The sequence below is a fragment of the Halichoeres trimaculatus genome, unplaced genomic scaffold (genome assembly GCF_033239565.1).
Source record: "Halichoeres trimaculatus isolate MK-OKI-2021-1 unplaced genomic scaffold, fHalTri1.1 fHalTri1_scaffold_11, whole genome shotgun sequence".
Taxonomy (NCBI): domain Eukaryota; kingdom Metazoa; phylum Chordata; class Actinopteri; order Labriformes; family Labridae; genus Halichoeres; species Halichoeres trimaculatus.
This window is the reverse complement of record NW_027437189.1, coordinates 37,342,498-37,367,153: the sequence shown is the minus strand read 5'-3', so window position 1 is coordinate 37,367,153 and position 24,656 is coordinate 37,342,498. Positions and strand designations below refer to the sequence as shown.

General features: G+C 43.2%; 1 protein-coding gene across 3 annotated transcripts in view; it reads left to right on the top strand.

Annotated features, from left to right (window-relative positions):
* prkcz (protein kinase C, zeta) overlaps positions 1 to 24,656 on the top strand; it is a 169,339-nt gene that overhangs the window by 47,714 nt on the left and 96,969 nt on the right. The window contains exon 1 of one of the 3 annotated variants that reach the window (XM_074682232.1): positions 19,117 to 19,147. The exons of 1 other annotated variant lie outside the window; for it this stretch is intronic. In XM_074682232.1, the coding sequence (XP_074538333.1) occupies positions 19,132 to 19,147 (16 nt within the window). In that variant the 5' untranslated portion in view covers positions 19,117 to 19,131. One more of the 3 variants, XM_074682231.1, reaches the window with a different exon arrangement.

Genomic DNA, 24,656 nt, shown 5'->3' with positions numbered 1-24,656 from the left:
ACCAAGGAATCCCTGATTTCCCAGGAGTCATTGCTCTGAGCTGTCAGCCCAGAGAGCTGTTGGATTGATTTCTCATTACACGTCGTAGCCAGCGAGCGGTGTGAGCGGACGGCGTGAGCTGTGTGGGCTTCAGAGACGATGCCAGACAGGTTCCTGCTGCAGCTGATAGAAGAAAAAAAAAACCTCTGTGAGAAATCACTCTTTCATTCTGACACTGTTTGTAACACAGCTTCAGCTTTACCTTTTCATCTCCTCACCTGTCTCTGCTAATGTAATGCTCTCACCTTCCAGAGGGAGGGATCTGCCTCCAGGGAGAGGCGCAATGAAAGGCACCTCAGTGCAAATTGATTTCAGTTTGCAGAAGATGAAAAACAGGCCGAGGATTGACATTTCAGGGTCTTATTCAATGTGGAAGTTGAGCGTTTGTGGATCTTATTTAAAGCCTTTAAACAGGCCACCTTTGGGAATCACTTTCTGCATTACAGAGAGAACAGCAGCCCTGAAACCTCAGCCACATGACCCTCTGTCATAAAACTGGAGGGTAACGATCCAGGCTTAAATATGCTCAGGAAAAATAATTGAATCTTCTTCATCTTATTAAAGCTGTGTAGGTGGAGAAGGTAGGGACAGTTGTGCATTTGCAGAGACTCCTGCAGGGTCAAAGACTTAAAATAGTAGCTTTAGAATATCCAAAAATAGGAAAGTGGAAGAAAAAAGTGCAGAAAAGATGCTGCAGTGGTCATAATCAGAGCCGTAACTGCACTGTCAGATGGTTCAGCCTTCGTCATAAGAGATGAGTTAAATTTCTGAGGTGAAAATGGATTTTAATATTCTTTTAAAACAGCAGAGGGTGCTATCTGACTTCAGTTATATGACATCATTTTGCTATTTTGTTTGTATCTCTATGGAGGCACCTGATACTTGAATGAATCTGACCTCAGTGTTAGTATCTTCCATCCCTTATGTTTACTGTCTTCATCTTTAAACCAGTGGACAAGAGGGGCTGATACATCCACCATTCCTACCGTTAAACCTCCTTATTTGTTTCCACTTAGATTCTCTGACCATGTAAAGGATGTAACTTGTGCACCCTTTAGAGCAGGTCTCTTCAATGTTTTCCAGACCAACGACCTCCTAACTGATGGAGAGGTGGCCCAGGGACCCTCCATTACCTGTATAATTAATGGATGTAGTCTCCCTGATGTCACCCGTCTGTTTCTCAAATGGACTTTTGAAGCATATCGTCTATCGCGGCCATATTGGAAGTAATGGGGGCTTCGAGTACAGCTTAAGGGTGCACGTCAGTCATGTAAGCTGAGCTGTGCCTTTGATTGGGCGAGCAATCTTCATATCCGCTTAACTGTTGAGAGAAAAGGAAAAAAAAATTCAACCCACAGGACATTTTTTGAACCACGCTGTAAATATGTTAATTTCTGCTACGACAAAGATGGGACAGAATTGTGGTGCATGACTGCAGGCACTCTGCAAAAAAAATAAATAAATAAATGAATAAAATTCTGTGAATCTGGCACTGATAATGTGGGACATTCATGCAATATTTCTGTATAACTAACAGCAAGATTTTGCAAGGTAATGCTAACAAACGCATCAGTCTGGATCAGTACATCTTCTCACACACTCTTGTCTAACCACCTGTTTAAAATAGAATAGAATAGAAAATACTTGATTTATCCCAGAGGGGAAATTCAGGAGTCACTGCAGCAATCAAGAAAACAAAAGTAAGAAAGTGTATAGAAAGTGCAAAAAGGTCCACAAGAAAATAGATGACCACAGCCCGTCCACCAGTCTCCAGTCCAGCCAGTCTCCACCTCCACAGGGTCCAGGACTGAGCCTCCCCAACAGTCTGTTCAGTCTCTGTCTCCTGGATCCTGTCTGCCCACAGCAGGTGAAGCTCCTCCAATGTGGCGCCGGCGTCTGATGTCAGCTCCGTCAGCCACGTCCGTGAACAGCACGATGCCACTCTGCCCTCTGGCAGCCCTCTGCTGCTGGGCCAGCAAGGCTAGCTCGTCCATCCCACCGGAGATAGATCCCACGTTCCCAACAACGATGGATGGAAGGACAGGTCCATGTCGTCACCTCCCAGCTCACACGCGAGAAACAGCACATCGTCGTCACCTCCTCCTCCTCACCTTGAGGGAAATCATGAAGCCCTACACTAGTTAGCATTGACATGCTACAGGCTGCTAACAGCTAATTGCACATCTAAACAATACAGCCATGGTTACATGTAGGATCTCCACACAAACACAGGAGAAAAGTAGTAAAAGCTACAAAAAGTTTGGTGTCCATGACCAACAATGAACCATACAAAGTAATGATCCACCCCAAATACAAAGATGAGGAAAAAGAGACGAAAAAAATTACAAGAAATGGACAAAGAAGAGAGAGCTGCTGCAACAGGCAGCTACTTTGGCAGCGCCTAGCAACAGCGCTAGGCTTTCAGCGTGTTTGCCCTGCTTCAGTGTGTTTACCCTGCTTCAGTGTGTTTACCCTGCTTCGACATGATTTATCTGTATCAGAGTCTGAGAAAATGCTGTCGGTCATCCTCCTTCTCATCAGCTGATGCTGGCGTAAGCTTAGGCTACATTACTCCACTGAACAATGAGCCCCATCGTGTTAAGAGCTTGTGTGTGTAACGGCTGGTTGTTTGAAAGAGTTCAGTTGAATTCTGAGGGTCTGAACAGGAGATATGACTTCACTGTCTGTCTTCAGACTGATCCACTGAGAGCTCTCAGCTGCTTCAGTATTGGGAAGGGTGCTTTGGATTTATTCTCTGTCTGCTTGTGGATTAGCTATTGTAGATGGGTGTCATTTTTCATCGGGACATTAATTTCAGAGGTTAACTCGGTACTGATTATTGTGCTATAATACAGTAAATATATAATAAATCCTAATATAACTCCTACATGTAAAGATAATGATGACAGTTCTGTCAGTCACATATTAATATATGATATATTTCTCCTGTGAGGACATAGTGAAAAAAACATGCATCAGGAAAAACTCTTTTTTGGGACATTTTAAACAAAAGTGTTGTGTCATAAGTATTTCATATTAGTTCAGTTTAGTTTAGTTAAGTAGTTTAATATACAGAGACAATGCTTATTAATAAACATTTCTGTAAATATGCCGGTATAGCCAACTTAGTTTATTTTTGACCATAGTCCCTGGGGCAGGTGCACTACAATAAATAAAGTGTATTTGAAAAAGCAAACTGAAACAGTACTATAAATATATTACACAATACTATGCAAATATTCAATACAAACATACAACAAAATGCAATTAAAATGTCAGACTAGATGGTCACCTACTTGATTCTCTCCGAGCCATAATTTTCAGATTTCTATGAAAAGCGGGGTAAGTGAGCCATATATCATATTTTGTAACATACTGTGAGTTGACTATCCCATTTCACCCCATATGTCTGTGTGTGTGTGTGTGTGTGTGTGTGTGTGTGTGTGTGTGTGTGTGTGTGTGTGTGTGTGTGTGTCTGTGTGTGTGTGTGTGTGTGTGTGTGTGTGTGTGTGTGTGTGTGTGTGTGTGTGAGCGTTCCTCCCCTCCACATGATCCGTCGGTTGATGTGGTTCATGTTAAGATTCTTGTTGGACTCTCAGTCTGATTGCTTTGGGATTCTCTTTGTGGTTTATTTCCTTTGAACGGATGAGTCTGATTGATTTTGGTGACCTTTGACCGTATCACTTTGTCCCTAAAGACCTGTCAGCTAATTGGTGCTCCATAATAAACTGAGTTGTAGGTGGAGTGAATTTGAACATCCAGATTTTACTAACAATAGGAGGTAGTTATTGACTATGTTAGGTTGAGACAACAAATCAGCGTTACCCCTTGCAGTGGATTTTCCCATGATGCATTTGTCCAAATAGGTGACTGAGATTGTAAACATAAGACCACATCAGTCCCCGTAAAAGTGCAGTTATAAACTGCCCAGTCTGAATCAATTAAAGCTTTATTTTAGGGGGACACGTGACATCGATACTTAAAGTAGCATGGTAGGCCAGGGTGATGTGTGGTTCAGCTGAAGTAAGATGCTGAGGTAATTTAAAAATATATGGTATTATACACACTGGACGTAATCTCTGTGCCATTACTTGTTTGTTTTGAAGCCTATCGTTAACGGGGGCCATATTGAAAAGTTCATCCTCGCTGTGTTTGAGTCAGGATGAGGTAAAGAGTTGGGAATAGAGTCTCTTTACAGACAGCTCCAGAGCGCCCCCCTGCAGTTTGCCAAGTGGTTGTGAGTTTTAGTAAAACTGAGAGGAAACTGCAGCCTGCACATTAAATCATCATCCTCATCATGAGAGCAGATGCCTTCTTGTCCAATCAGAGCAGACGCTGCTCCCTCCCTGTTACACACACCATACAGTGACAGCTTGTAGTGTCTTCTCTTGCTCCTCTCCTCTTTTCATCTGCAGGACTCCCTCCTCTGACAGAACTCGGAGTCCACTTCATCAAGTCTCATTTCAGTCCTCCGTCTCCTCCTGTGAGCCCTCTGCTCTGAGGTGAAGTCTAATGAGCTGAAAACAGGGTCACAGAGTCCTCACTGCAGCATCCTGACTGAGTTTCTGTCTCTGAAAGACATTTACCTTCACAGGATGATAGGGCTACATTGGCTCAGGATAAAAAGTCTTGTTTAGCTGGACACAAATGTGTTGTTACGTCCAATAACAGGAGTGGATGGAGGAGCATAAATTGAGGAGCTCTGTGCTGCTTCTCCTCCAGCAGCTCTTGTTTTTTTTTCTCTGATGCAGTGTGAAGCATCTCGCTGTTGCCTGGAAACACAACATGTGCCGTCTGTCAGCTGTGTGTTAAAAACAACCAGCATGTTAAACAGTCAAGTTGTCCAAAATACTATTATAAGGACAATATTCAAATAAAGTGGACAGTTATTGCTCTACACAGGATGCAGAGAGTTGTTTGTTGAAGGAACAAAAGTAGCCTAGAGGCAAACAGTCTGCACGCCTTCACTTATTATTTTTCATCATTATTTATAAGGGGCAGATACAGCAAACATATACACGCAACAATTTTGTTTTTGCTCCCATTTTTCATGAGATAGACTCAAAGATCTGAAATTCATTCCAGATAAACAATATTACCATTTCTCTCAAACATTGTTCACAAATCTGTCTAAATATGTGATAGTGAGCACTTCTGCTTTGCTGAGATAATCCATCCCACCTCACAGGTGTGCCACATCAAGATGCTGATCTGACACCATGATTAGTGCACAGGTGTACCTTATACTGTCCACAATAAAAGGCCACCCTGAAATGTGCAGTTTTGTCTCACAGCAAAATGCCACAGATGTTGCAAGCATTGAGGGAGCGTGCAATTGGCATGCTGACAGCAGGAATGTCAACCAGATCTGTTGCTCATGCATTGAATGTTCATTTCTCCACCATAAGCTGTCTCCAAAGGCGTTTCAGAGAATATAACAGTACATCTAACCGGCCTCACAACTGCAGACCACGTGTAACCACACCAGCCCAGGACCTCCACATCCAGCAGGTTCACCTCCAAGATCGTCTGAGACCAGCCACTCAGACAGCTGCTGGAACAATTGGTTTGCATAACCACAGAATTTCTGCCCAAGCTGTCAAAAACTGTCTCAGGGAAGCTCAACTGCATGCTCGTCGTCCTCATCAAGGTTTTAACCTGAATCCAGATCGTCGCTGTAACAGACTTGAGTGGGCAAATGCTCACATTCGATGGTGTCTGGCACGTTGGAGAGGCGTTCTCTTCACATACGAATCTCAGTTTACATTGTTCAGGGCAGATCACAGACAGCGTGTGTGGCGTCGTGTGGGTGAGCGTTTTGCTGGTGTCAATGTTGTGGATCAAGTGGCCCATGGTGGTGGTGGGGTTATGGTAAGGGCAGGCATCTGCTATGGATGAAGAACACAGGTGCATTTTATTGATGGTATTTTGAATGCACAGAGATACCGTGATGAGATCCTGAGGCCCATTGTTGGACCATACATCCATGAACATCACCTCATGTTTCAGCAAGATAATGCACAGCTCCATGTTGCAAGGATCAGTACACAATTCTTGGAAGCTGGAAATGTCCCAGTTCTTGCATGGCCAGCATACTCACCGGACATGTCACCCATTTAGCATGTCTGGGATGTGCTTGACCGGCATATATGACAAAGTATACCAGTTCCCACTGATATCCAGCAACTTCGCACAGCCATTGAAGAGGAGTGGACCAACACTCCACAGGCCACAATTGACAATCTGATAAACTCTATGTGAAGAGGATGTTTTGCACTGCATGAAGCAAATGGTGGTCACACCAAATACTGACTGGTTCTGAGTCCCCAGACCCCCAATTAAGCAAAAAAAAAAAAAAAAAAGCACATTTCAGAGTGGCCTTTTATTGTGGACAGTATAAGGTACACCTGTGCACTAATCATGGTGTCTGATCAGCATCTTGATGTGGCACACCTGTGAGGTGGGATGGATTATCTCAGCAAGCAGAAGTGCTCACTATCAAACATTTAGACAGATCTGTGAGCAATGTTTGAGAGAAATGGTAATATTGTTTATCTGGAATGAATTTTAGATCTTTAAGTCCATCTCATGAAAAATGGGAGCAAAAACAAGAGAGTTGCGTTTATATTTTTGTTGAGTGTACAAACTGAAAACAACCGTTGTTTGCAATTTTCACAGTGTTTGTGCGGGCTCTAATTTGAAATATCTGTATGTGGGTATTTGAAGTTAATGATAATCTCTTAAGAGCTTTTGAGAGAGCTACACTGGACTTTTACCTGATCTTTCTCAGCTTGTGGTTTGGCTCCGTTGATAGAATGAGCGTGTTGACTCCAATTGTGGTTCTGATCTGAGTGTTTTATTCTGAAAATCCAGCTGTTGTTTTATTTTGTTTTGGTGTCTAACCTTCTGTCCTGCTCAGTCTGCTTGGTGCTGACTGATGGCTTGTTTCTCCGGCATCCAGCAAACATAGATGCAGGTCCCAACAGTCCCAGGCCCAGCCAAACTTTTCTTTGAAAAATTGTGTAAAGGGAATATTGTCAAGTTTTATCACTTGATGCTCATTTTTGTGTCCTACATTTCCTGTCTTCATGAAATTAGCTTGGTGTGGCAATCTTGAACCTGACCTGCGGCCAAGGACACCTTCTTGCTCTGCTAGAAGGTGTCCTCAGCTCAGGCCTCGGACCCTAATTAAAGGAGCAAAATTCAACCAAATCCACTTTAAAACATGCATAATGACAGTTGTATTTCTATATCTATAAAGTAAAAGTTATCTACTAACTTTTGTCATTTTATGTCCCTGTGAGGAGTTTGACAGTGATTTCGTAAAAGTCTCTCTTCCAGATATATGACTGTAATCCACACTTTAAAAGTGCAGGTTTCTTTGCTTTAGATTTTGTGACTCTATGTAATGTGAAACCAACAGGAAGTGATTTGATCCTTTCACAGTAAACGCTGTCTTCATGAAGAGTTCAGCATGAAACTTTACACCCAGCTAATGAAGCTGTGGTTTCTGCTCTGCTGGAGGTAGATTTGCTGCAGGCTCTTCATAGATTCACAGAAATCTTGAGGAACGTTTAAACATCTGAACAAAACATTTTTTTATCCGTAATTTAAAAGAAACAGTTTCTTCTTTAGAATCCGTTTTTTCGAGGAATGGTTTCTGCCCTGAGCCAGTCTTTGTCAGAAGATGAAGTTTTAATTTGATCTCACGCTGTGAGGAAAGTAGTTTAATCTTGGTAGTCGCCTTGTGTCAGTGAGCTCTACAACTTATTGCTGCTGGTGAAGGTGAGTCACAATTAGACCTCATCTCTGTTCACAGATTCCACTGAGAACAGCTGAATCTGCAGGCATAGTCAGTTTTTGGAATTGGACTGTTGTGGTTCCTTGTTCAGAGGATAATGCAGCAGAATGCAACCCAAAGCATTTCCTGAAGCAGCTTTGTAACATTTCTAACAGGTAGCAGCGAACAAGTGCAGCAAAAGGACGTATAATATCTTTAGGATTAAGATTAGACCTTACCTTGTAGTCAGTGTGTAGATTGCAAACCAAAATACAGTCTGTTTTCAAATTTGCCTTCTACCCAAGCAGTACTTACTGATTTGGTGGAAATTAAACGTGTGTGAAAAAGATCAAAATCTGCAGCTTGCTATAAATTCACTGATGTCATAGTGATCTGAGTAAATATCTCAGTATGCATCAGACCAGTTGATCTGGCATACTGTTTCCCACAATGCACAGTGTTAATGCTGTTCGTCTCCTTTTCTGTATATTGCAGGTAAAATTCAGGTTTAGGTGAATTACTGCCACCTACTGGAATAAATAAGCATTACAGCCACGGTGCAACATCAGTGATGTAGACGGCCCATGAGAATGAAGTGAAGTGATGTAAATGTCATTCACTTTTTTCAAAGCATACAGGGATTATATGGAAAGGATTTTTCCGTAAACTGTAAAAGTCAATCCATTCCATTTTTTTTCAGCCTGACAATCTTTTTGCAAGTTGAAGATGCTATGAGGAGGATCTGTTTTAACTGGACTCCCCCGCCACCTTCTGGCCTGGAGTCTCATGCTCACTGTCGTAAACGACTTTTAGTGAGGTGTGTGTTTGTTTCCAAATTAAATGGAGACCAGATTGAAACAAATTGTCTTTGTTAAAGACAACTTTTTATTGGATATAACGTGCCATGGTAAGGTATTTATCAGTACAGTTACGTAGCGCTATGGTTTGAAACATGACATCAAATCCAGATGTTGTAGTAGTAGCTATATGTAGCGCTACCAGCTGCCCGGTGCTCCGACGTATCTGTAGGCTAATGTGACAATAAGTAAACACTGTCAATTTGTATGTAGTTTAGTCGCTGGCTATATTTAGCTCAGCTGACAGCCCGGTGCTCTGAGACGTGTCTGTAAAGTGTAATGTTAGTGAATCCTGGTCATGTCCTGTCAGCCACCTACCAAGCAGAGCTAACATAACCTCACTTTTCATTTTATTGATAGACTCTCAAGTTTGAACAGACCACTGCAGAATAACTGCTGACTGTGGGTTGGAGTCAACATTAGCACAAACAGTTTAGCCCATGTCTTAGCCTTTAGCATGTGTTTTAGCCTTGAGCTCACGCTCTATCCCTCTCCTCTTTCTCTCTCAGTTAGGGTCCAGTGTCCACCATAGCTACAAGATTAATCACAGATCTCTGTATTTTATCTGTTCTCTCTACTAAACTTCATCAGTCGGTGTGGTGTTGTCAAAGAGACCTAGACGTGCTGTAAATCAATACGGTCCCGGTCAACCCAACCTGGAAGCCAAGAAGCAGCAATTTAAAATAACCTGTAACCAGCAATATTTGTGTGTATAATCTCATTTTAAAGTGTGGATTAGGATCAGGCAGATATCTAGAAGAGAGACTTTTTAAAGACCGCTTTCAAACTTCTCACAGTCCCTTTAAGAATTTGGAAATTTTTGCAAACTTTTGAAATTTCTTTCATTTTCTTTTTCTTCTTTTGATATTTGCATATTGATTGAAAATTAAAAAGAAAAACTGAGACATTACATGTACAACTTTTTAAAAAAACTTCAGTTTTATGTAATTATTCTGTTGACTGTAACTATGTTTAAAATCTTTATTGTGAAGATAGAATAGATTTTGTGGCTCTTGAATGACTTTAATCCAGGTGAGCTGAGGCAAATGGTTTCTTTGAAAGTTAAGGTGGCAGACCCCTGGTCTTACTAGAGTTAATCAGTTGGCAGTTTGCAGTGCCTTCTACATACTACATCCACATGTAGTACGTAATAAGCAAATTCAGAACAGCCAAAGTCTCAAAGTGAGCCCTTCAGATCTGATCTGGAAAGAAAAACTAGTCCTGGATCAACCCCAGAGCTACGATCCAGTAAAAATGTTTGAATGAGCTAAAAATGTGCGAGTCCATCCAGCATCAACATCCTCATGAGTTAGCCTACGTTAGCTTGTTCAGCTAAAGCTCTGTTATGCAATTGAAGTTCATTGTGCTTTCTTCAGCCACTTCAAGTCTGTTTTTTTTTTAATGTATTAGCTGATAACATTTGTAATCTTCTCCATCAGCTTTAAGACGATAACACTACAGCTGTTCCCCTCTGAAGCTAAAAGCCGCTGTGATTATTATCGGCCTAAATGTCAGCAGCACCTTGCTGAATAATTACTCAGTCAAGGTGTTTATTTTTTGGGAACACGATCGACTCCAGCTCTAAATATTCTGGCTCTTCTTCAGCGGGCAGAGGAAATGTTATTTAGCGCCCAGAGGACGTGTTAGGCAGTCCATGAACTCAGAGATGCCAGGCTGTTTTCTGCCAACACAAATAACACTCCTGGGCTTTTCCTGTCTGTCTGATGTTTGTCTGCAAAGGTAGCGAAAAACTGACTTCCCTGCTTCCTCCGTGATCACCACTTCTCTGGTTTACCTGCTGTCGTACATCTTTACGTGTGGTCAGGATTAGCAGAGGAGTCTCTCCTGAATCTGACCTCCTCGCCTCTCTCCATCCCTCCTCTCTATTCTCATGACCTGGTGTCTGTAAAAGCCTGAGCAGACCCAACTCTCTTCCAGGAACAACACTTTCTGCCCTCCACCCTCGTCTACTAACTGGGCTGGAACTAAAGCTTTGAGAAACACGTCTGTGCTCTTATCTGCTCTGAATGTGGGTCACACCACCCTTCAGATGGAGTAATATTTCACAGAAGAAGTGATGACTGAAACTCTCTTTAACCTCTCTGACCAATCCTCCGGAAAAAAACGCTTAGAGCTGGGAGAACGGGCCGCGCTGTAAAAGGAAAGCCCCTCAGCTGCAGCTCTTTGTTGTGCTCGGCTTTATGGATTTCACTTCATTTAAATCATGAGCTTTATTTCGCTCCGACTCGTCTGATGGGGTTGCCTGAGCAGCCGAGGCCTCCGTGGAAGAGCTTATGAGATTACAGCGCTGAATGGTTCATGCAGAATGAAACAGAGATGTTTCTGTGAGTCAGAGATGGAAACGTGGGTCTGCAGGGCTGATAGCTCCACGTCGTGTTTCTGCTCTACAGGGACACGATCCAGGAGATAATCTTCACGGAACAGGATCAAACAGTAGCATGAAAACACGCAAACGCAGGACCTGATCCAGCTGCACACTGACGCTGGTGGGTTTGTCGGATTAGCATGTGAGAAAATGATCTTTTACCAGGAAGAGAAGACGCTAACTCCTGCAGGACCTTCAGCTAGTTACCAACTGAAGACAAATAATCTGAAGACAAACAAATACAGTTAGGATGCTGCACAGTGCATCGATTATGGAAAAACGTTGTTGATGCTTTTACTAATTAATTTTTATCAACTTTATCGATTCATTGTTGCAGCCCTCAAAGTGATTAAACTCACCCAAGTCTTGACAATGAAATCTGAAGGTGCCTGTGGTTGAAGGAGTTTCTTACTAATGCCCAACATTTAAACTGAAACTAATCAAGAGCTGCACTGGCTGAGACAATCGGAGCTGATACAGATGTTTACATTAACTGTTCTGGTTGATCTGTCCACACAGTCTGAACAGTCTGAACAGTCTGAACAGTCTGAACAGTCTGAACAGTCTGAACAGTCCACACAGTCCACACAGTCTGAACAGTCCAAACAGTCTGAACAGTCTGAACAGTCTGAACAGTCCAAACAGTTTGAACAGTTTGAACAGTCCAAACAGTCCAAACAGTTTGAACAGTTTGAACAGTTTGAACAGTCTGAACAGTCTGAACAGTCTGAACAGTCCAAACAGTCTGAACAGTTTGAACAGTCCAAACAGTCCAAACAGTTTGAACAGTTTGAACAGTTTGAACAGTCTGAACAGTTTGAACAGTCTGAACAGTCTGAACAGTCTGAACAGTCCACACAGTCTGAATAGTTTGAACAGTCCAAACAGTTTGAACAGTCTGAACAGTCTGAATAGTTTGAACAGTCTGAACAGTCCAAACAGTCCAAACAGTCCAAACAGTCCAAACAGTTTGAACAGTCCAAACAGTCCAAACAGTCCAAACAGTTTGAACACTTTGAACAGTCTGAACAGTCCAAACAGTTTGAACAGTCTGAACAGTCTGAACAGTCTGAACAGTCCACACAGTCTGAATAGTTTGTACAGTCCAAACAGTTTGAACAGTTTGAACAGTCTGAACAGTCTGAACAGTCCACACAGTCTGAATAGTTTGAACAGTCCAAACAGTTTGAACAGTCTAAACAGTCTGAACAGTCCAAACAGTCTGAACAGTTTGAACAGTCTGAACAGTCTGAACAGTCCAAACAGTCTGAACAGTCTGAACAGTCTGAACAGTCCAAACAGTCCAAACAGTTTGAACAGTCCAAACAGTCTGAACAGTCTGAACAGTCCAAACAGTCTGAACAGTTTGAACAGTCTGAACAGTCTGAACAGTCCGCACAGTCTGAATAGTTTGAACAGTCTGAACAGTCTGAACAGTTTGAACAGTCTGAACAGTCCACACAGTCTGAATAGTTTGAACAGTCCAAACAGTCTGAATAGTCTGAACAGACCAAACAGTCCAAACAGTTTGAATAGTCTAAACAGTGTGATCAGTTTGAACAGTTTGAACAGTTTGAAGAGTCTAAAACAGTCTGAACAGTTTGAACAGTCTGAAGAGTCTATAACAGTCTGAACAGTCCGAACATTCCAAACAGTCTGCAGGTGAGAACCTGGTAAATAAATGTGCTGACATGTTTAGGGAGCAGCCAAAGCTAACCAACAAGCTCTCCCTGTGAATCATCAGTGTTTGATTCCATCATCCCCATCATTAACTAAAGCTCACCTCAGCGTGCCTTTGAAGCGTCTCCCCCCTCCTCTTCCTCTTCCTCCTCTTCCTCTGACCTGGTTCTGTTGTGCTGCTGGATTTGGAGTGCTCAGCTTGTCCTGCCATTGAACCTCTGCAGTGAATAGCGTTGGCCTGAAGCACATCTGTTCAGCTAATCCACAATAGGCCGGCTCCTTGCATAATGACCCCGCCGGGCCCAGCCTTCAGCTGGCACAAACAAGCAGAGCAACAATGGTGCTGCTGAAGCTAGCTGCAGAGAGAGGGCCGTGGCCTAGCTAAGCTGCTACAGCAAGCGCTGCTAGCTGTCTGAGATGGAGCTGTTGGCCTGGTTTCAGAGGTTTCTCCACTTCATCTAATCCTCCTCTTTCTTCTTCCACATCCCCTCATCATGTTTCAGTCCGTCTCTGTCTTTCACAGTTTGCTGCTCTGTCTTTGAGTCGGCTCCTCTGCAGAACACTCAAAGCTGGACCTGCTTACCTTGCTGTTTTTTGCAGTTTCTGGTGTTATGAAGTGAAATCGTTTTGCACAAAGAGCTGCAGTCTTACATAACAAAGCAGCAGAAAGACTGAAAACACGCAGGTCTGTCAAGGTGAGACAGTCAAACTGCAGAGCTCTGTGGAGTTGAAAGTGTGTGTAAAGCTATGAGCAACTAAGTTGGACTCCAGCTTAAGTCACAAAGTCAGTGTCTGATACGAGCTAGTTTGAGGGATTTAAGGCCGTGAGCAGAAAACCTTCTGTTTGTTTTCTGCTCTCAGGAAAAGAGCTGAAGGATTCTGTCAGATTAGTCGTCAGTTTATCCTGAATGTTTGACATTAAAGAGACAAGGACAGCATCTGGTTTAGAGCTTGTTACTGGAGCTTGGTGCAAAAAAAATCAAGAAAGGAAAAAGTTCAGTAGGTCTGCTGATGTTATTGCTGAAGGTTTGGAAACTGATTTAAAATGTGATGCTGAAAGTCTGATAACCAGTCAGAGACAGAGAATGTGTACTGTTCTCATCCAAACATGCAGCTCCTCCCTGCAGACACTCCTCACACTCAGTCAGCTGCTGTTTTCTGACGCTCCCCTCTCGTCCCTGCTGTGGATTCTCTCTGAGTGATCCTCCATACGTCAGCGGCTTCTGGCAGAGCTGATAAAGTAAAAACGTCTCCAAGGTTGCTGAGATAAAACAGTGGGCTCGGCCTGCACAATAACCTTCCACCCTCTCCGTGAAGGAATGCAGAAAATGTTTGCACTGCCTCCTCGCTGTTGCAATACTGCTGGGCAACAAGAGACACACGCGGGAGAGGGTCCAAGTCTGCGTTTGGCTAAGAGGGCGGTCACTAAACAATCCCAGGAGGAAGTTTGGGGATGAAACGTTGCCTCATCTCAGCAATGAGGTCAGATAGTCCTCTGATTTCACTTTATGAAAACAAATAAAGCTCCAAGAAGACACATTTCAGCAGCCAGTATAAATTTAGACCTAAGAGACGATGAAATACTATAACATGAAATCATCATCATGGACACAGATTATTCTCATCCTTTCATGTTTTTGAAGAACTGATTCACACTTTTACAGGGGAGGATTTTTTCTGTAAACTTGTTGCTGCCCTCTAGTGGACAGACTGTGTCATAGAAACATCATCAGTAGTTTACTGGAGGAGCAAAAATTGAGTGGAATATCTGAGTCTGCCTGTGATCGAGGGTGAAATCTGTCCCTGAATCCTCAAACCTGCAGAAATAGGAGGTGGAGGACAGAAGTAACTCTGCTTTCCAGAGATACTCGCTGAGAGGAGCCTTCACACATTAAGGCTTTTCTCTGTGACCTTGCTTCTGTGTTAAACCAGCTGCAGGAAACTGTTTCCGTGGATTATGGCCATCCCTGAGAGCAGTCTCTCATGTCCTGTACCGGTGTGAGTGTGTGTGTGAGGTATGATCCTCAGAGACATCTGGTTTTACCTTTTTACCTCCATGGAAGAGCCTCAGGTATCTCTCACTGTGAATCTCTGCAGAAGAAACAGTAAAGTCCGAAGCTCCATCTGGTCCATGTTGTGTTAATTGTTTAAACCTGACTGTAAAATCATTGTCATTCTATCATCATATCAGTGTTAAATCAGTCAGTTTCAGGATCAGATGAATCCTCTCTCTATCTACACACTCTCACTGGTGTTAAACAGCAGTCCACCAAGCCTCAGGTGAAGGGAACTGTTGAAACCTGATGGTCTGATGTTTGGCTTGCTGTAGAGTGTGGTCGGTGTGCTTTAATTCAAGAAATCAAGATCAAATCAAATATGTAATAACAACACCACAGACATATTTCAACTGTAATTTTACGGAATGCGTAGACTGTGATGGTGGATATTTGCTCGGCTGACGAGCATCATCTCATGAAGATGACATCCACTGATGCTTCTGTCTCTGATGCATTAAATCTCAGTCAACTCTAACCACGGATCTTGCAGACTCTCTTCATAATGTGGGAATATCCTGCACAAATTTACACCAGCGCTCACATCTCTGTGTGCCACACAGAAACTGTTTGCTTAGGACAGAGACAGAGCAGCTGCAGCTGTGTGTGCATCATTGGTGCACCATCTCTCCCTTTCTGACACCTGGGGATAGTTGTAAACAGATTGTTTGGTCACTTCATTGTTTATGAGACTGAACTGTGAGGAAATTAAAGGGACTGTGAGGACTTTCTTCATGATCTTAGTAAAAAGTAGTCTTGAACATAGAAAAGTAGACTTAAAAAGAAGATCCAATTCTGTTCAATTCTAAAACAAACACACACCTTGTTAAGAGTCACGTCTTCACTGCAGTGAGACTCTGGGCCTAAGGGTGGTGGTCTAATTCAAACAGATCCTCCTCACAGCCCAGGGGTCTGCAACCTTTACTTTGAATGGAGCCATTTTTCCTCAGCTAATGTTTTTATTATTATTATTTAGAATGTCAAAAATGTGCAAAAATTTTATAATTTAAAAAATTGCGAACATTTCAATTTTGTAAAACTTTTTGTAATTCAAAGAAAAATAATATTTTTGTTATTCAAAAATTGTCAAAAAAAGTGAACTTCAAAGATTTGCTGAAATTAAATGAATAAATAAATAAAACTGCATTATTATTATTTTTTTGTAATTTCCAGAAATTGCAATGATTGCAAAGTTTTTGAAATTCCAAACATTTGTTGACATTTCAGTTAATTTTAAAATTGAGAGAATACTTTGTTATGCCTCATCTGAAGAGTGGCCCCGTGGGGCTAACAACAATCCATAAATATCTCTTATAAAAATCCATCCATCCATTTTCTATACTGCTCATCCTGTTCAGGGTCATGGGTGGCTGAAGCCTATCCCAGCTGTCATTGGGGGAGAGGCGGGGTACACCCTGGACTGGCCAATCACAGGGCTGACACATAGAGATAGACAACCATTCACTCACACACTCACACCTACGGACAATTACGAGTGACCATTTAACCTGGTGAGCATGTTTTTGGACTGTGGGGGCAAGCCGGAGGACCCGTAGAGAACCCACGCACCCATGAAAGAATTTGAACTGGTGACCTTCTTGCTGTGAGGCTGCGGCACTGACTGTTGCGCCTTGCAGCCCCTCTTATAAAAATACTTTTAAAAAAACCTTGAAGGGTTGAAACCCATATTATGCAAAAATCACTTAATGAAGTCTTTTAGTGAAATTTCTGGGTCTTTGGCTTTACTCCCAGCCCACAAAATGTGATATTTAATGACCAAACCTGTAATTAGAAGTGCTTTCAAATGTAAAATCCTGACCTAAAACGGGCTGTGATTTTGGGGATTTGCCGACGTCAGCGAGTCCCTTTTTTTACCAATCAGGAGCAAGTCTAACCTGATTAATCCACTGGAGCGATACCCCCGACCACTCCCCTCTCCGCTGCTGGAGAGATTTCTCTCCAGCAGCCATCACTGCCATCACTGCTCTGCTTTTGGCTGTAAACAGCCACATAAGTCCATGCACAAGCTTCCCATCTCGGAAGAAGACAAGAGTGAGTGGCTAGAGTTCATTGATCAGGAAATGTTCCAGCTACACTCAGTAAAACTGTGCATGTGTGTGCTTGTCACTTCATGGCCGACTGCTTTTCCAACTTTGGACAGTCCAACAGAGGGCTAGCCAATAGACTGGTCCTGAATCCAGGCGCCTTACCAACCATACACCAACAAACCTGGGACCCTGGAAATGTGAGTATTTTAAATGCTGTGTGCTGTGGAGCAGATGTAAGAGCTTTTCCTCAGTGTCCCCCCCGTCTCTGTGTTAGCTTCAGGATGCTAACTTTAGCTGCAGTTAGCCTGTTGTTTTGGCCTGTAATGTTACGGTAAACGAGCTTCACTGTTTTCTAAACATTGTGCTCTCAGAGCTTGTGGCGCCGCTCTCAGTGACGCTGAGCGGGGCGGTATCAGTGGTGGCTCATTTACATATGAAGGCCACGCCCACTAAATCAGAGCGTTCTGAACCGAGGGGCTATGAGAGCCTGGAAACAATGCTGCTGTGCTTGATTTATTGGCTTTTTGGATCAAAACATGTTACTACCGTTTCATGAAGACATCAATGATCCATATTAAACTGCAGAAAAGGAGCAGCATATGGGACCTTTAAACAATTACAAAGAGGGATTTATTATTACAAGTCACGAATATTAACTAACAATCACAACACTAAATAAACAGGACAGCTCAGATGACTCTCTTCTGCTGCAAGCAGCAATGAGCTCTTAAAGGCTGAGACCAGGTGAGCCTCTAATGGAAAATAATCAGGAGAGAAAAGGAACACACAGAAAAAAAACCCACAGGGGAGTAACAACTTGAATTTGATAAGATATAATGATAACATTGCTGAACTCATCATTTTTTGTTGTTTGCTAATGTCTTTCCACATATTAACATGTATTAAGCTGGCATGTTGTCAGTTAAAAAGAATCCATCCACACAGAATTAAAATCAGTATTTTCTTCCAGATTAGTCTTTTTGTAGATGTAGTTATCTTCCCAGGGCTGTAAAACTTGAGGTTACCAGTGTTTCTCTATTCCGGTCCTGGGCCCCCCCTGCCCTGCATGTTTTAGATGTTACCCGAATCCAACACACCTGATTCAAATGATCAGCTCGGCATCAAGCTCTGCTCAAGCCTGATAACCAGCCATTCATTTGAATCAGGTGTGCTGGAGTAGGTTAACATCTAAAACATGCAGGGCAGGGGGGGCCCAGGACTGGAATTGAGAAACACTGGGTTATCCACAGGTGCATGGAAAGTTGGTGGGCTGTTGATGTTGTAGGAGGTGAAGTAGAGCAGTGGCAGGATTTATTGACAGATGGGATGAAGATTTAGTTCAACTAAATGTTAACGCAGGATTTTATTTAGTGTCAGTGTCTTTAATCATCAATACCCTCTGTAAGAAAAATAACTATTCTTTATTTCAATAATATTTTTTAAAGCTACAAGGAGCCACTGCAAAGGAGTCAAAGAGCTGCATGTCATAGCCTCAAACCTCCTAAAAACAGAGTGCTGCAAACATTCAGAGTCTGTTTGTCCAGTGGTTGTTCCAGTTGAAGTTTGCGTTATGTGAAATGTGATTAAATCCTGATGTTAGCTCTTTAAATTGTGATCATGTCAGTCTGTTAGTGATACAATCTGTGACGCTCGTTTGCAGCAGGAAATGTGGAGTCCACACAAAAGTTTCACTTCTTTTGCAGCCCCTGTAAACAAAATGTTGAGTCTTTTCTCTTTGGAGTGAGAAAATTCAGGCTCTTAGGCCTCTCACACGTTGTTATAAATATGTACTGATAATGATCAATGATACTCAAACTGCTGCAGGGACAAAAAGTATTTCAAGATAAAGACACTGAAGAAGTAAAAACAGACACCCGACTTGAAAGCACAACGGTAATAGCTCATTTTCTCTTTAGAGGTTCAGTGGAAACCTCTGATAACTCAGTTCACTCCACAGTCCCTCTGGTTTCTACAGGACAAAATAAAGCTCCCTGAATTCTCATTAAGAGACAAAGAGGGAGAGAGAGTGTGTCAGGTCTGTGTGAAAGTCAAGCTGCCTGCAGGATGTGCTCCGATACACACGCGTGCTAAAAATAGTCCCCAGGTTTAAATTTAGGTTCCAGCCTGTTGTGTGCAGCGAATGATGCTGCTGTGGGATTCAGGGCCACCTCTGCCACCTAGTGGGAGATGTGCGTCACTGCAGTGCTGGTCATGTGGTGCCAACGCCGTGCAGGGAGAACGGTTTGATGCTGGAGGAGACGCATACAGAATCTGAGCAGCTCGTCTGATGAACGCTCCTCGAGGTGTGTGTGTGTGTGTGAGATGGAGAGATGAAGAGAAGCAGCCTGCAGGGGATTAAAAGCTAAGGAGAAGGGAGGGGAGAAAAGAGAGAGAACAGCTCAGAGACTGGAGCGAGGCGGCAGCCGGAGGAGGAGGAGAAGGAGGAGGAAGGATGAAGAGAGGAGCAGCAGAGGAGGTGCAGGAGATAACCATGAGACCCAGGGTGTGAGGGAGAGGAGCACTAACAGGAGGGATGCTGCTCACGCTGCTGTTCTACCTGCGAGTCAAAGGTAAGGGTCTGACATGACGTCAGGGTGAGCAGTGGAGGTTACAGGAGCTGAGGTGAGGCGAGGTGAGCCGGTCTGCTTTCTGGGGAGTGATGACATCATTGGAGGAAAAAAAGGTGACTTGTACTTTTTGTTCTGCCGTGCAGAGAGGAGAAAAGCTGCTCCTCGCTCTGAGCTTTGACTGCGTGAACCAGATTCAGCTGTAGACTCAGAGCGTGTCGTCTGTCCTCACAGCAGCCACCGCATGCAGAGTGAAAGCCTCCAGTTTCTCTGAGCAGGGAGTGTGTGAGGCTGCAGACTGTGAAACCCTAACAACTTCACACTCTCAGCTCCTCTTTGTGATATCCAAGCTGATCATTTCGATCTGCATCACCTGATTTAAAGCTGGAGTCTGTGTCTGTCCTCTCAGGAGGGGCTGATGATCATGGTAGAGTCAACACCTGGAGCTTGAAAACCCAGACACATCTCTCCTTTTTTTTTTTTTTTTTTTAAATATGTGGGGAAATAGTGTGCTTTCTAAAGGTTTGCAGGAGAGAAAAGGTTGTGATCTGGGTCAGATAAGTGAAGCCTTAGCTTTACAGTGAAACTGAGACTCACCACAAACAGATGAACAGAGAAACTGAGATGTGTGCAGCAGTGATGGAGGTCAGAGTCACATCCCATGGTTAGTTTCTGTGGTTCTGTTTCTGCTGCTGTAGTCTGAGACTGTGTGAGCTGCAGGGACAGCAGCTCCATGATTTCAAACCTTAAACAGTGATGTGGGAAAACCAGAGCCAGCACTTCTTTATTTCAGGTTTTTCACTTTGTTTTAGGGATGGGTACCGAATTCGGTACTTTTAAGGTACCAACCAAATTCGGTCTGTATTACCAAGTACCGATTCACGTAAAATCAAACAGTACCATGTTTAGGTAGCTAAACACATCCCTGTGACTGTGAGGGAGTGGAAGAGAAGGTGATTTTCCAACACAGCATTACAAGTTTATATATTGATTATTTTAAATGGACTGCCTCGCCACCTTCTGGAGTCTCACTCACACTGTTGTAAATTACTTTAAGTGAGGTCTGTGTTTGTTTTGAAATTAAATGGGGATCAGATCAAGGCAAATCTTCTTTGTTCAAGTCAACTTTTTACTGGATACAACATGCCGAGGTAAGGTATTTATCAGTACAGTTATGTAGTGATATGGTTTGAAACGTGACATCGAGCAAACGTTGTGGTAGCCGGCTGAATGTAGCGCATCCCGGTGCTCTGACGTATCTGTAGGCTAACGTGACAAGTTAACACCGTCAGTTTGTATGTAGTTTGGTAGCTGTCTATGTGTAGCTCAGCTGGCAGCCTGGTGCTCTAAGACGTGTCTGTAATGTGTAACGTCAGTGATTCCTGGTTATGTCCTGTCAGTCATCTACCAAGCAGAGCTAACGTAACCTCACTCTTCATTTTATTGATAGACTCTCAAGTTTGAACAGACCACTGCAGAATAACTGCTGACTGTGGGTTGGAGTCAACACTAGCACAAAGAGTTTGGCCCTTTTAACCTTTAGCTCTTGATGTAGCCTTTAGCTCATGGTCTGTCTCTCTCCTGTTTCTCTTTCTTCTGCTCTTCTGACCTTTCTCTGTCTGACAGTTAGGCTCCAGTGTCCACCATCACAACAAAATTAATCACAGAAATTGTTCTCAGCAGAGAAAAACACAGATCTCTCTTCTCTCTGCTAAACTTCATCAGCCGGCGTGGTGTTGTCATAGAGACCTAAATGTGCCGTAAATCATTCCGGTCCTGCTCGACCTGATCTGGAATCTAAGTAATAGGACTTCATCCAGAGGAGCTAAAGGGTTAAATAAGGCCTGTAATAAACTGTGGACTCACCCTGATGGATGCAGCTTCCTGTGGGTTTTAGGAGAGTGATGGGCAAACGCTGATGTTGGCTCAGACTCTTTGTAGAATGTATAGAAAGCTGTTCATCAGCTATCTCTCAAGTCAGATAAAGCGATCTCAGGCCAAGCAGATAAAAAAAAAACCTGGATTACATGTTTTTAAAATGTCAAACAGCAGCAGAATCAAGCCCTTGTCTCTTTATCTCTTCAACAACAACAACAACAACGTGTAACAGCAGGAAATGAGTCTGACATTATGAACTCACAGGTCACATTATCGTAAAAACATCAGATGCTCTGATCGTTTCACTGACGTGCTCTGGAAGTGACAGGCTGGAAATACTAACATCAGTACTATGTTACGCTGGTTTTTATGTGTTTGTAAAAGTTTCATCCAAACATCAGGGCCAACTCTGAGTTCATGGGTCCCCCAGATGATTGGATAAGCAAGCCTTCACTGAATGTGTGGTGTTTACCTGTGTGTGTGTGTGTGTGTGTGTGTGTGTGTGTGTGTGTGTGTGTGTGTGTGTGTGTGTGTGTGTGTGTGTGTGTGTGTGTGTGTGTTTAGTTGAGCAGCATTAGGAACAGTTGTTTGCTCTGACCCCACCCTGCTGTTTACGGTCATTCAGCTCGTGATCCATCAGTGAGCACAGACACAGGCTTCCTCTGCCCCATGAGTTTTCAGTCAGTCAGGAATCCATGAGCTGAACACTCACTGATATGTTACAGGTCGTCAGGAATATTTCCCTCTGAAAACAGCGGATTGTCATAGGGAAAAGTCATGGTTTTGCCTTCCTGTAAAAGGGCTGCTCTGTTTCTCTGAACAGCTGAAAAGCTCTGAAAGCAGGTTTTCAGACTCAGCCTAAGTCCTCCGTGGTAAACCCTTTAATTGAACCATCCTGATCTGATGTTGTCCACATTTGAGGCGTTTGAGACTGTGTGGGTGTTTTGTGCGTGTCTTCAGGTCTCTTCTGGGTCAGAGAAAGGATCAGAGAAATGACCCTCTGAGTCTGGTTGTGCTGATCCTCCTCTCAGGTCTGTTCAGGGTGTGGGGGTTCACACTGACAGATGTTACCCACAGCAGCTGACTCACCAATGTGTTAGTGTGCAGGAGGATCCCTTACAGTGTCACACAGACTCCAGCCTTCATCTGGGTCCTCCTCCAACTCTGGAATCCGGATCAGACTGCACTGATATTAACTTTGAAACGAGCCGTCCTTTTTCAATTTCATGCTGTCTACAAAGTCCACCCTCCCCATCTTTATCTGGAGCAGGGAGATTAAGGAACAATGGATCCAAACTGTAATTAAAAGACAAACTCACAGAGTTCCTCACGGCTCTGAGGATCGCCCTGACCTCAGACAGACCAGCCTTAGAGTGCTTCATTCATCCCTGCTTCTTTAGAGGCATCAGCCCAGAAGGATAAACCTGACTCCCTCCTTATAGCCCACCTGACCTGTTGGCTGCAGAAACACAGAATCAGTCTGCAGGAGGTGACGGGTAGGAACTCACAGCTTGCTCAGAGTTTAACCCAAAGGTGTACAAATTCAGAGGGGTGTAGCCCATATACTGTTCAATATTTCTCATAGATATCACACCTGTATTATTGAACATGGACAGGTAGAAGCTTCTCAAACAAGACTCGCTTAGGAAGAGGAAAAAAAGATTTTGCACCCAGTGTTTCTTTTGTTTTGTTTTTTTAAAGGGCTGTCAATCTTTTAAAGGGGACATATCATGCTGATCCGTGATTTAATGCTTACAAATAATATAATAAATTTGAAAACAAGACCTTTCACCTCCTGTATTTTCAAAAAATGAGATATTGTATTTTTTCTGATATCCTAAAACGAGATTTGATGCCTCTGAAAATAGGTCATTGCCATTTGGCCGTGAGATTTTGACCGTCATGACGACACAAGGATCCTTTCTTTTTATTGGAGTAATCTGATAAAGCAGCTCCTCCTCTGTGATGTCAGTTAGTCACACAACCGCCACCAAGGGATACACCCACCAAGAGCCGAGTATAAACGTATAAACTATACATGTTACAGTACTGGTTTGACTCTCCACACTGAAGCGTCCTGAGATGATCTGTGTCCAGGTAGATTTTCTTCCTCCTGAGCTGCAGAACCGTCCGGGTCTGACTCGGGGTCCAATACAAAAGGACGTATCCTACACTCTGCCATTTTATTAGTGCTATCAATGCCTTACGGTGAAGTTTTGGCAAACAGCAAACTCGCTCGGTCTGCCCCATCCAATATGGTGATTTTGTAAATACTGCCATGCTGCAAAAACCGCCCCCTGGTTGTACCCCCTCCGCCCCTCTGATAGAACTGACCAATCAGAGCACAAAGGGCTGCGACGTTGCGAGGTTACTGGAGGTCATTCTGGAAACGGAGTGTTTCAACAAGATCTTCAGAATGGCCTAAAATGAGGATATTGAGAACGCTATTGTGGGGCAATGAGGGAACTAAATGACTTGTACTGAGGGCAGAAATGCTTTACAGGCATCCTAGTCTGGCATAGTGAAAAGGAGAAACAAGCATGATATGTCCTCTTTAATGTATTTAAAGTATTTCGCACAGTTTTTAAATCTTTCCCAAATGTATCTCAAAGGGATAATTTTCACGTTTTTAAACTAAACAGCCTGTTTTTTTTAGGCAGCTCAACACAAACTGATAGAGCCCATGCATCACAACAACAGACACGTTGTCCAACAAGATCCTTAGGTCAGAAAAAAGAAGTTAATTCCCTGGAAACTTCACACTTTAAAGAATTTTATCGCACAGTGTATCTCTCTGCAGCCCCTGTATGCTTGGTCAGCAAGTGGTATTTGAGGATGTGGTCACACCGGCAAACCGTATCGTGCTTAAGCACACTTTAACCCTAAAGCCCAGCTTGTCTGGCCACTGTAGCTGCAAGTGTGCTGTGCTCAAGCATGTTTCACCTCTCTGCTTTGGCACGCTTCGGTGAGGTTCACTTAAAGCACGAGCACAAGTACACAAGTATGATCCATGACGTATGGTAGCCACGAGCACAACTCTCAGCTCTCATTTTGAACAGCAGCAGGGTGTTAGGGGGCTGTGTGTGAGCAAAACAACTTAACACCAGTCTAAACGTCTCTAAAGTTGTCTCATTGTGCTGACTCTGATGAGGTAATGCCGTGCTGAGACGAATCGCAATGAACCGCTTGGTGGAAACGGGGCTCGAGTGTACGCTGCAGTTTTAAGTGTTTGCATCTCTTCTGCATGATGCCTTTATATCTGGGACTCTGCTTTTAGCTGGACTGTGCAGAGTCTGCAGTGGATCAGCAATGTAGGTCAGAGAGCTTAGTGTCCAGCTCTCTGACTGAAATAAAACCTGTCACAGTC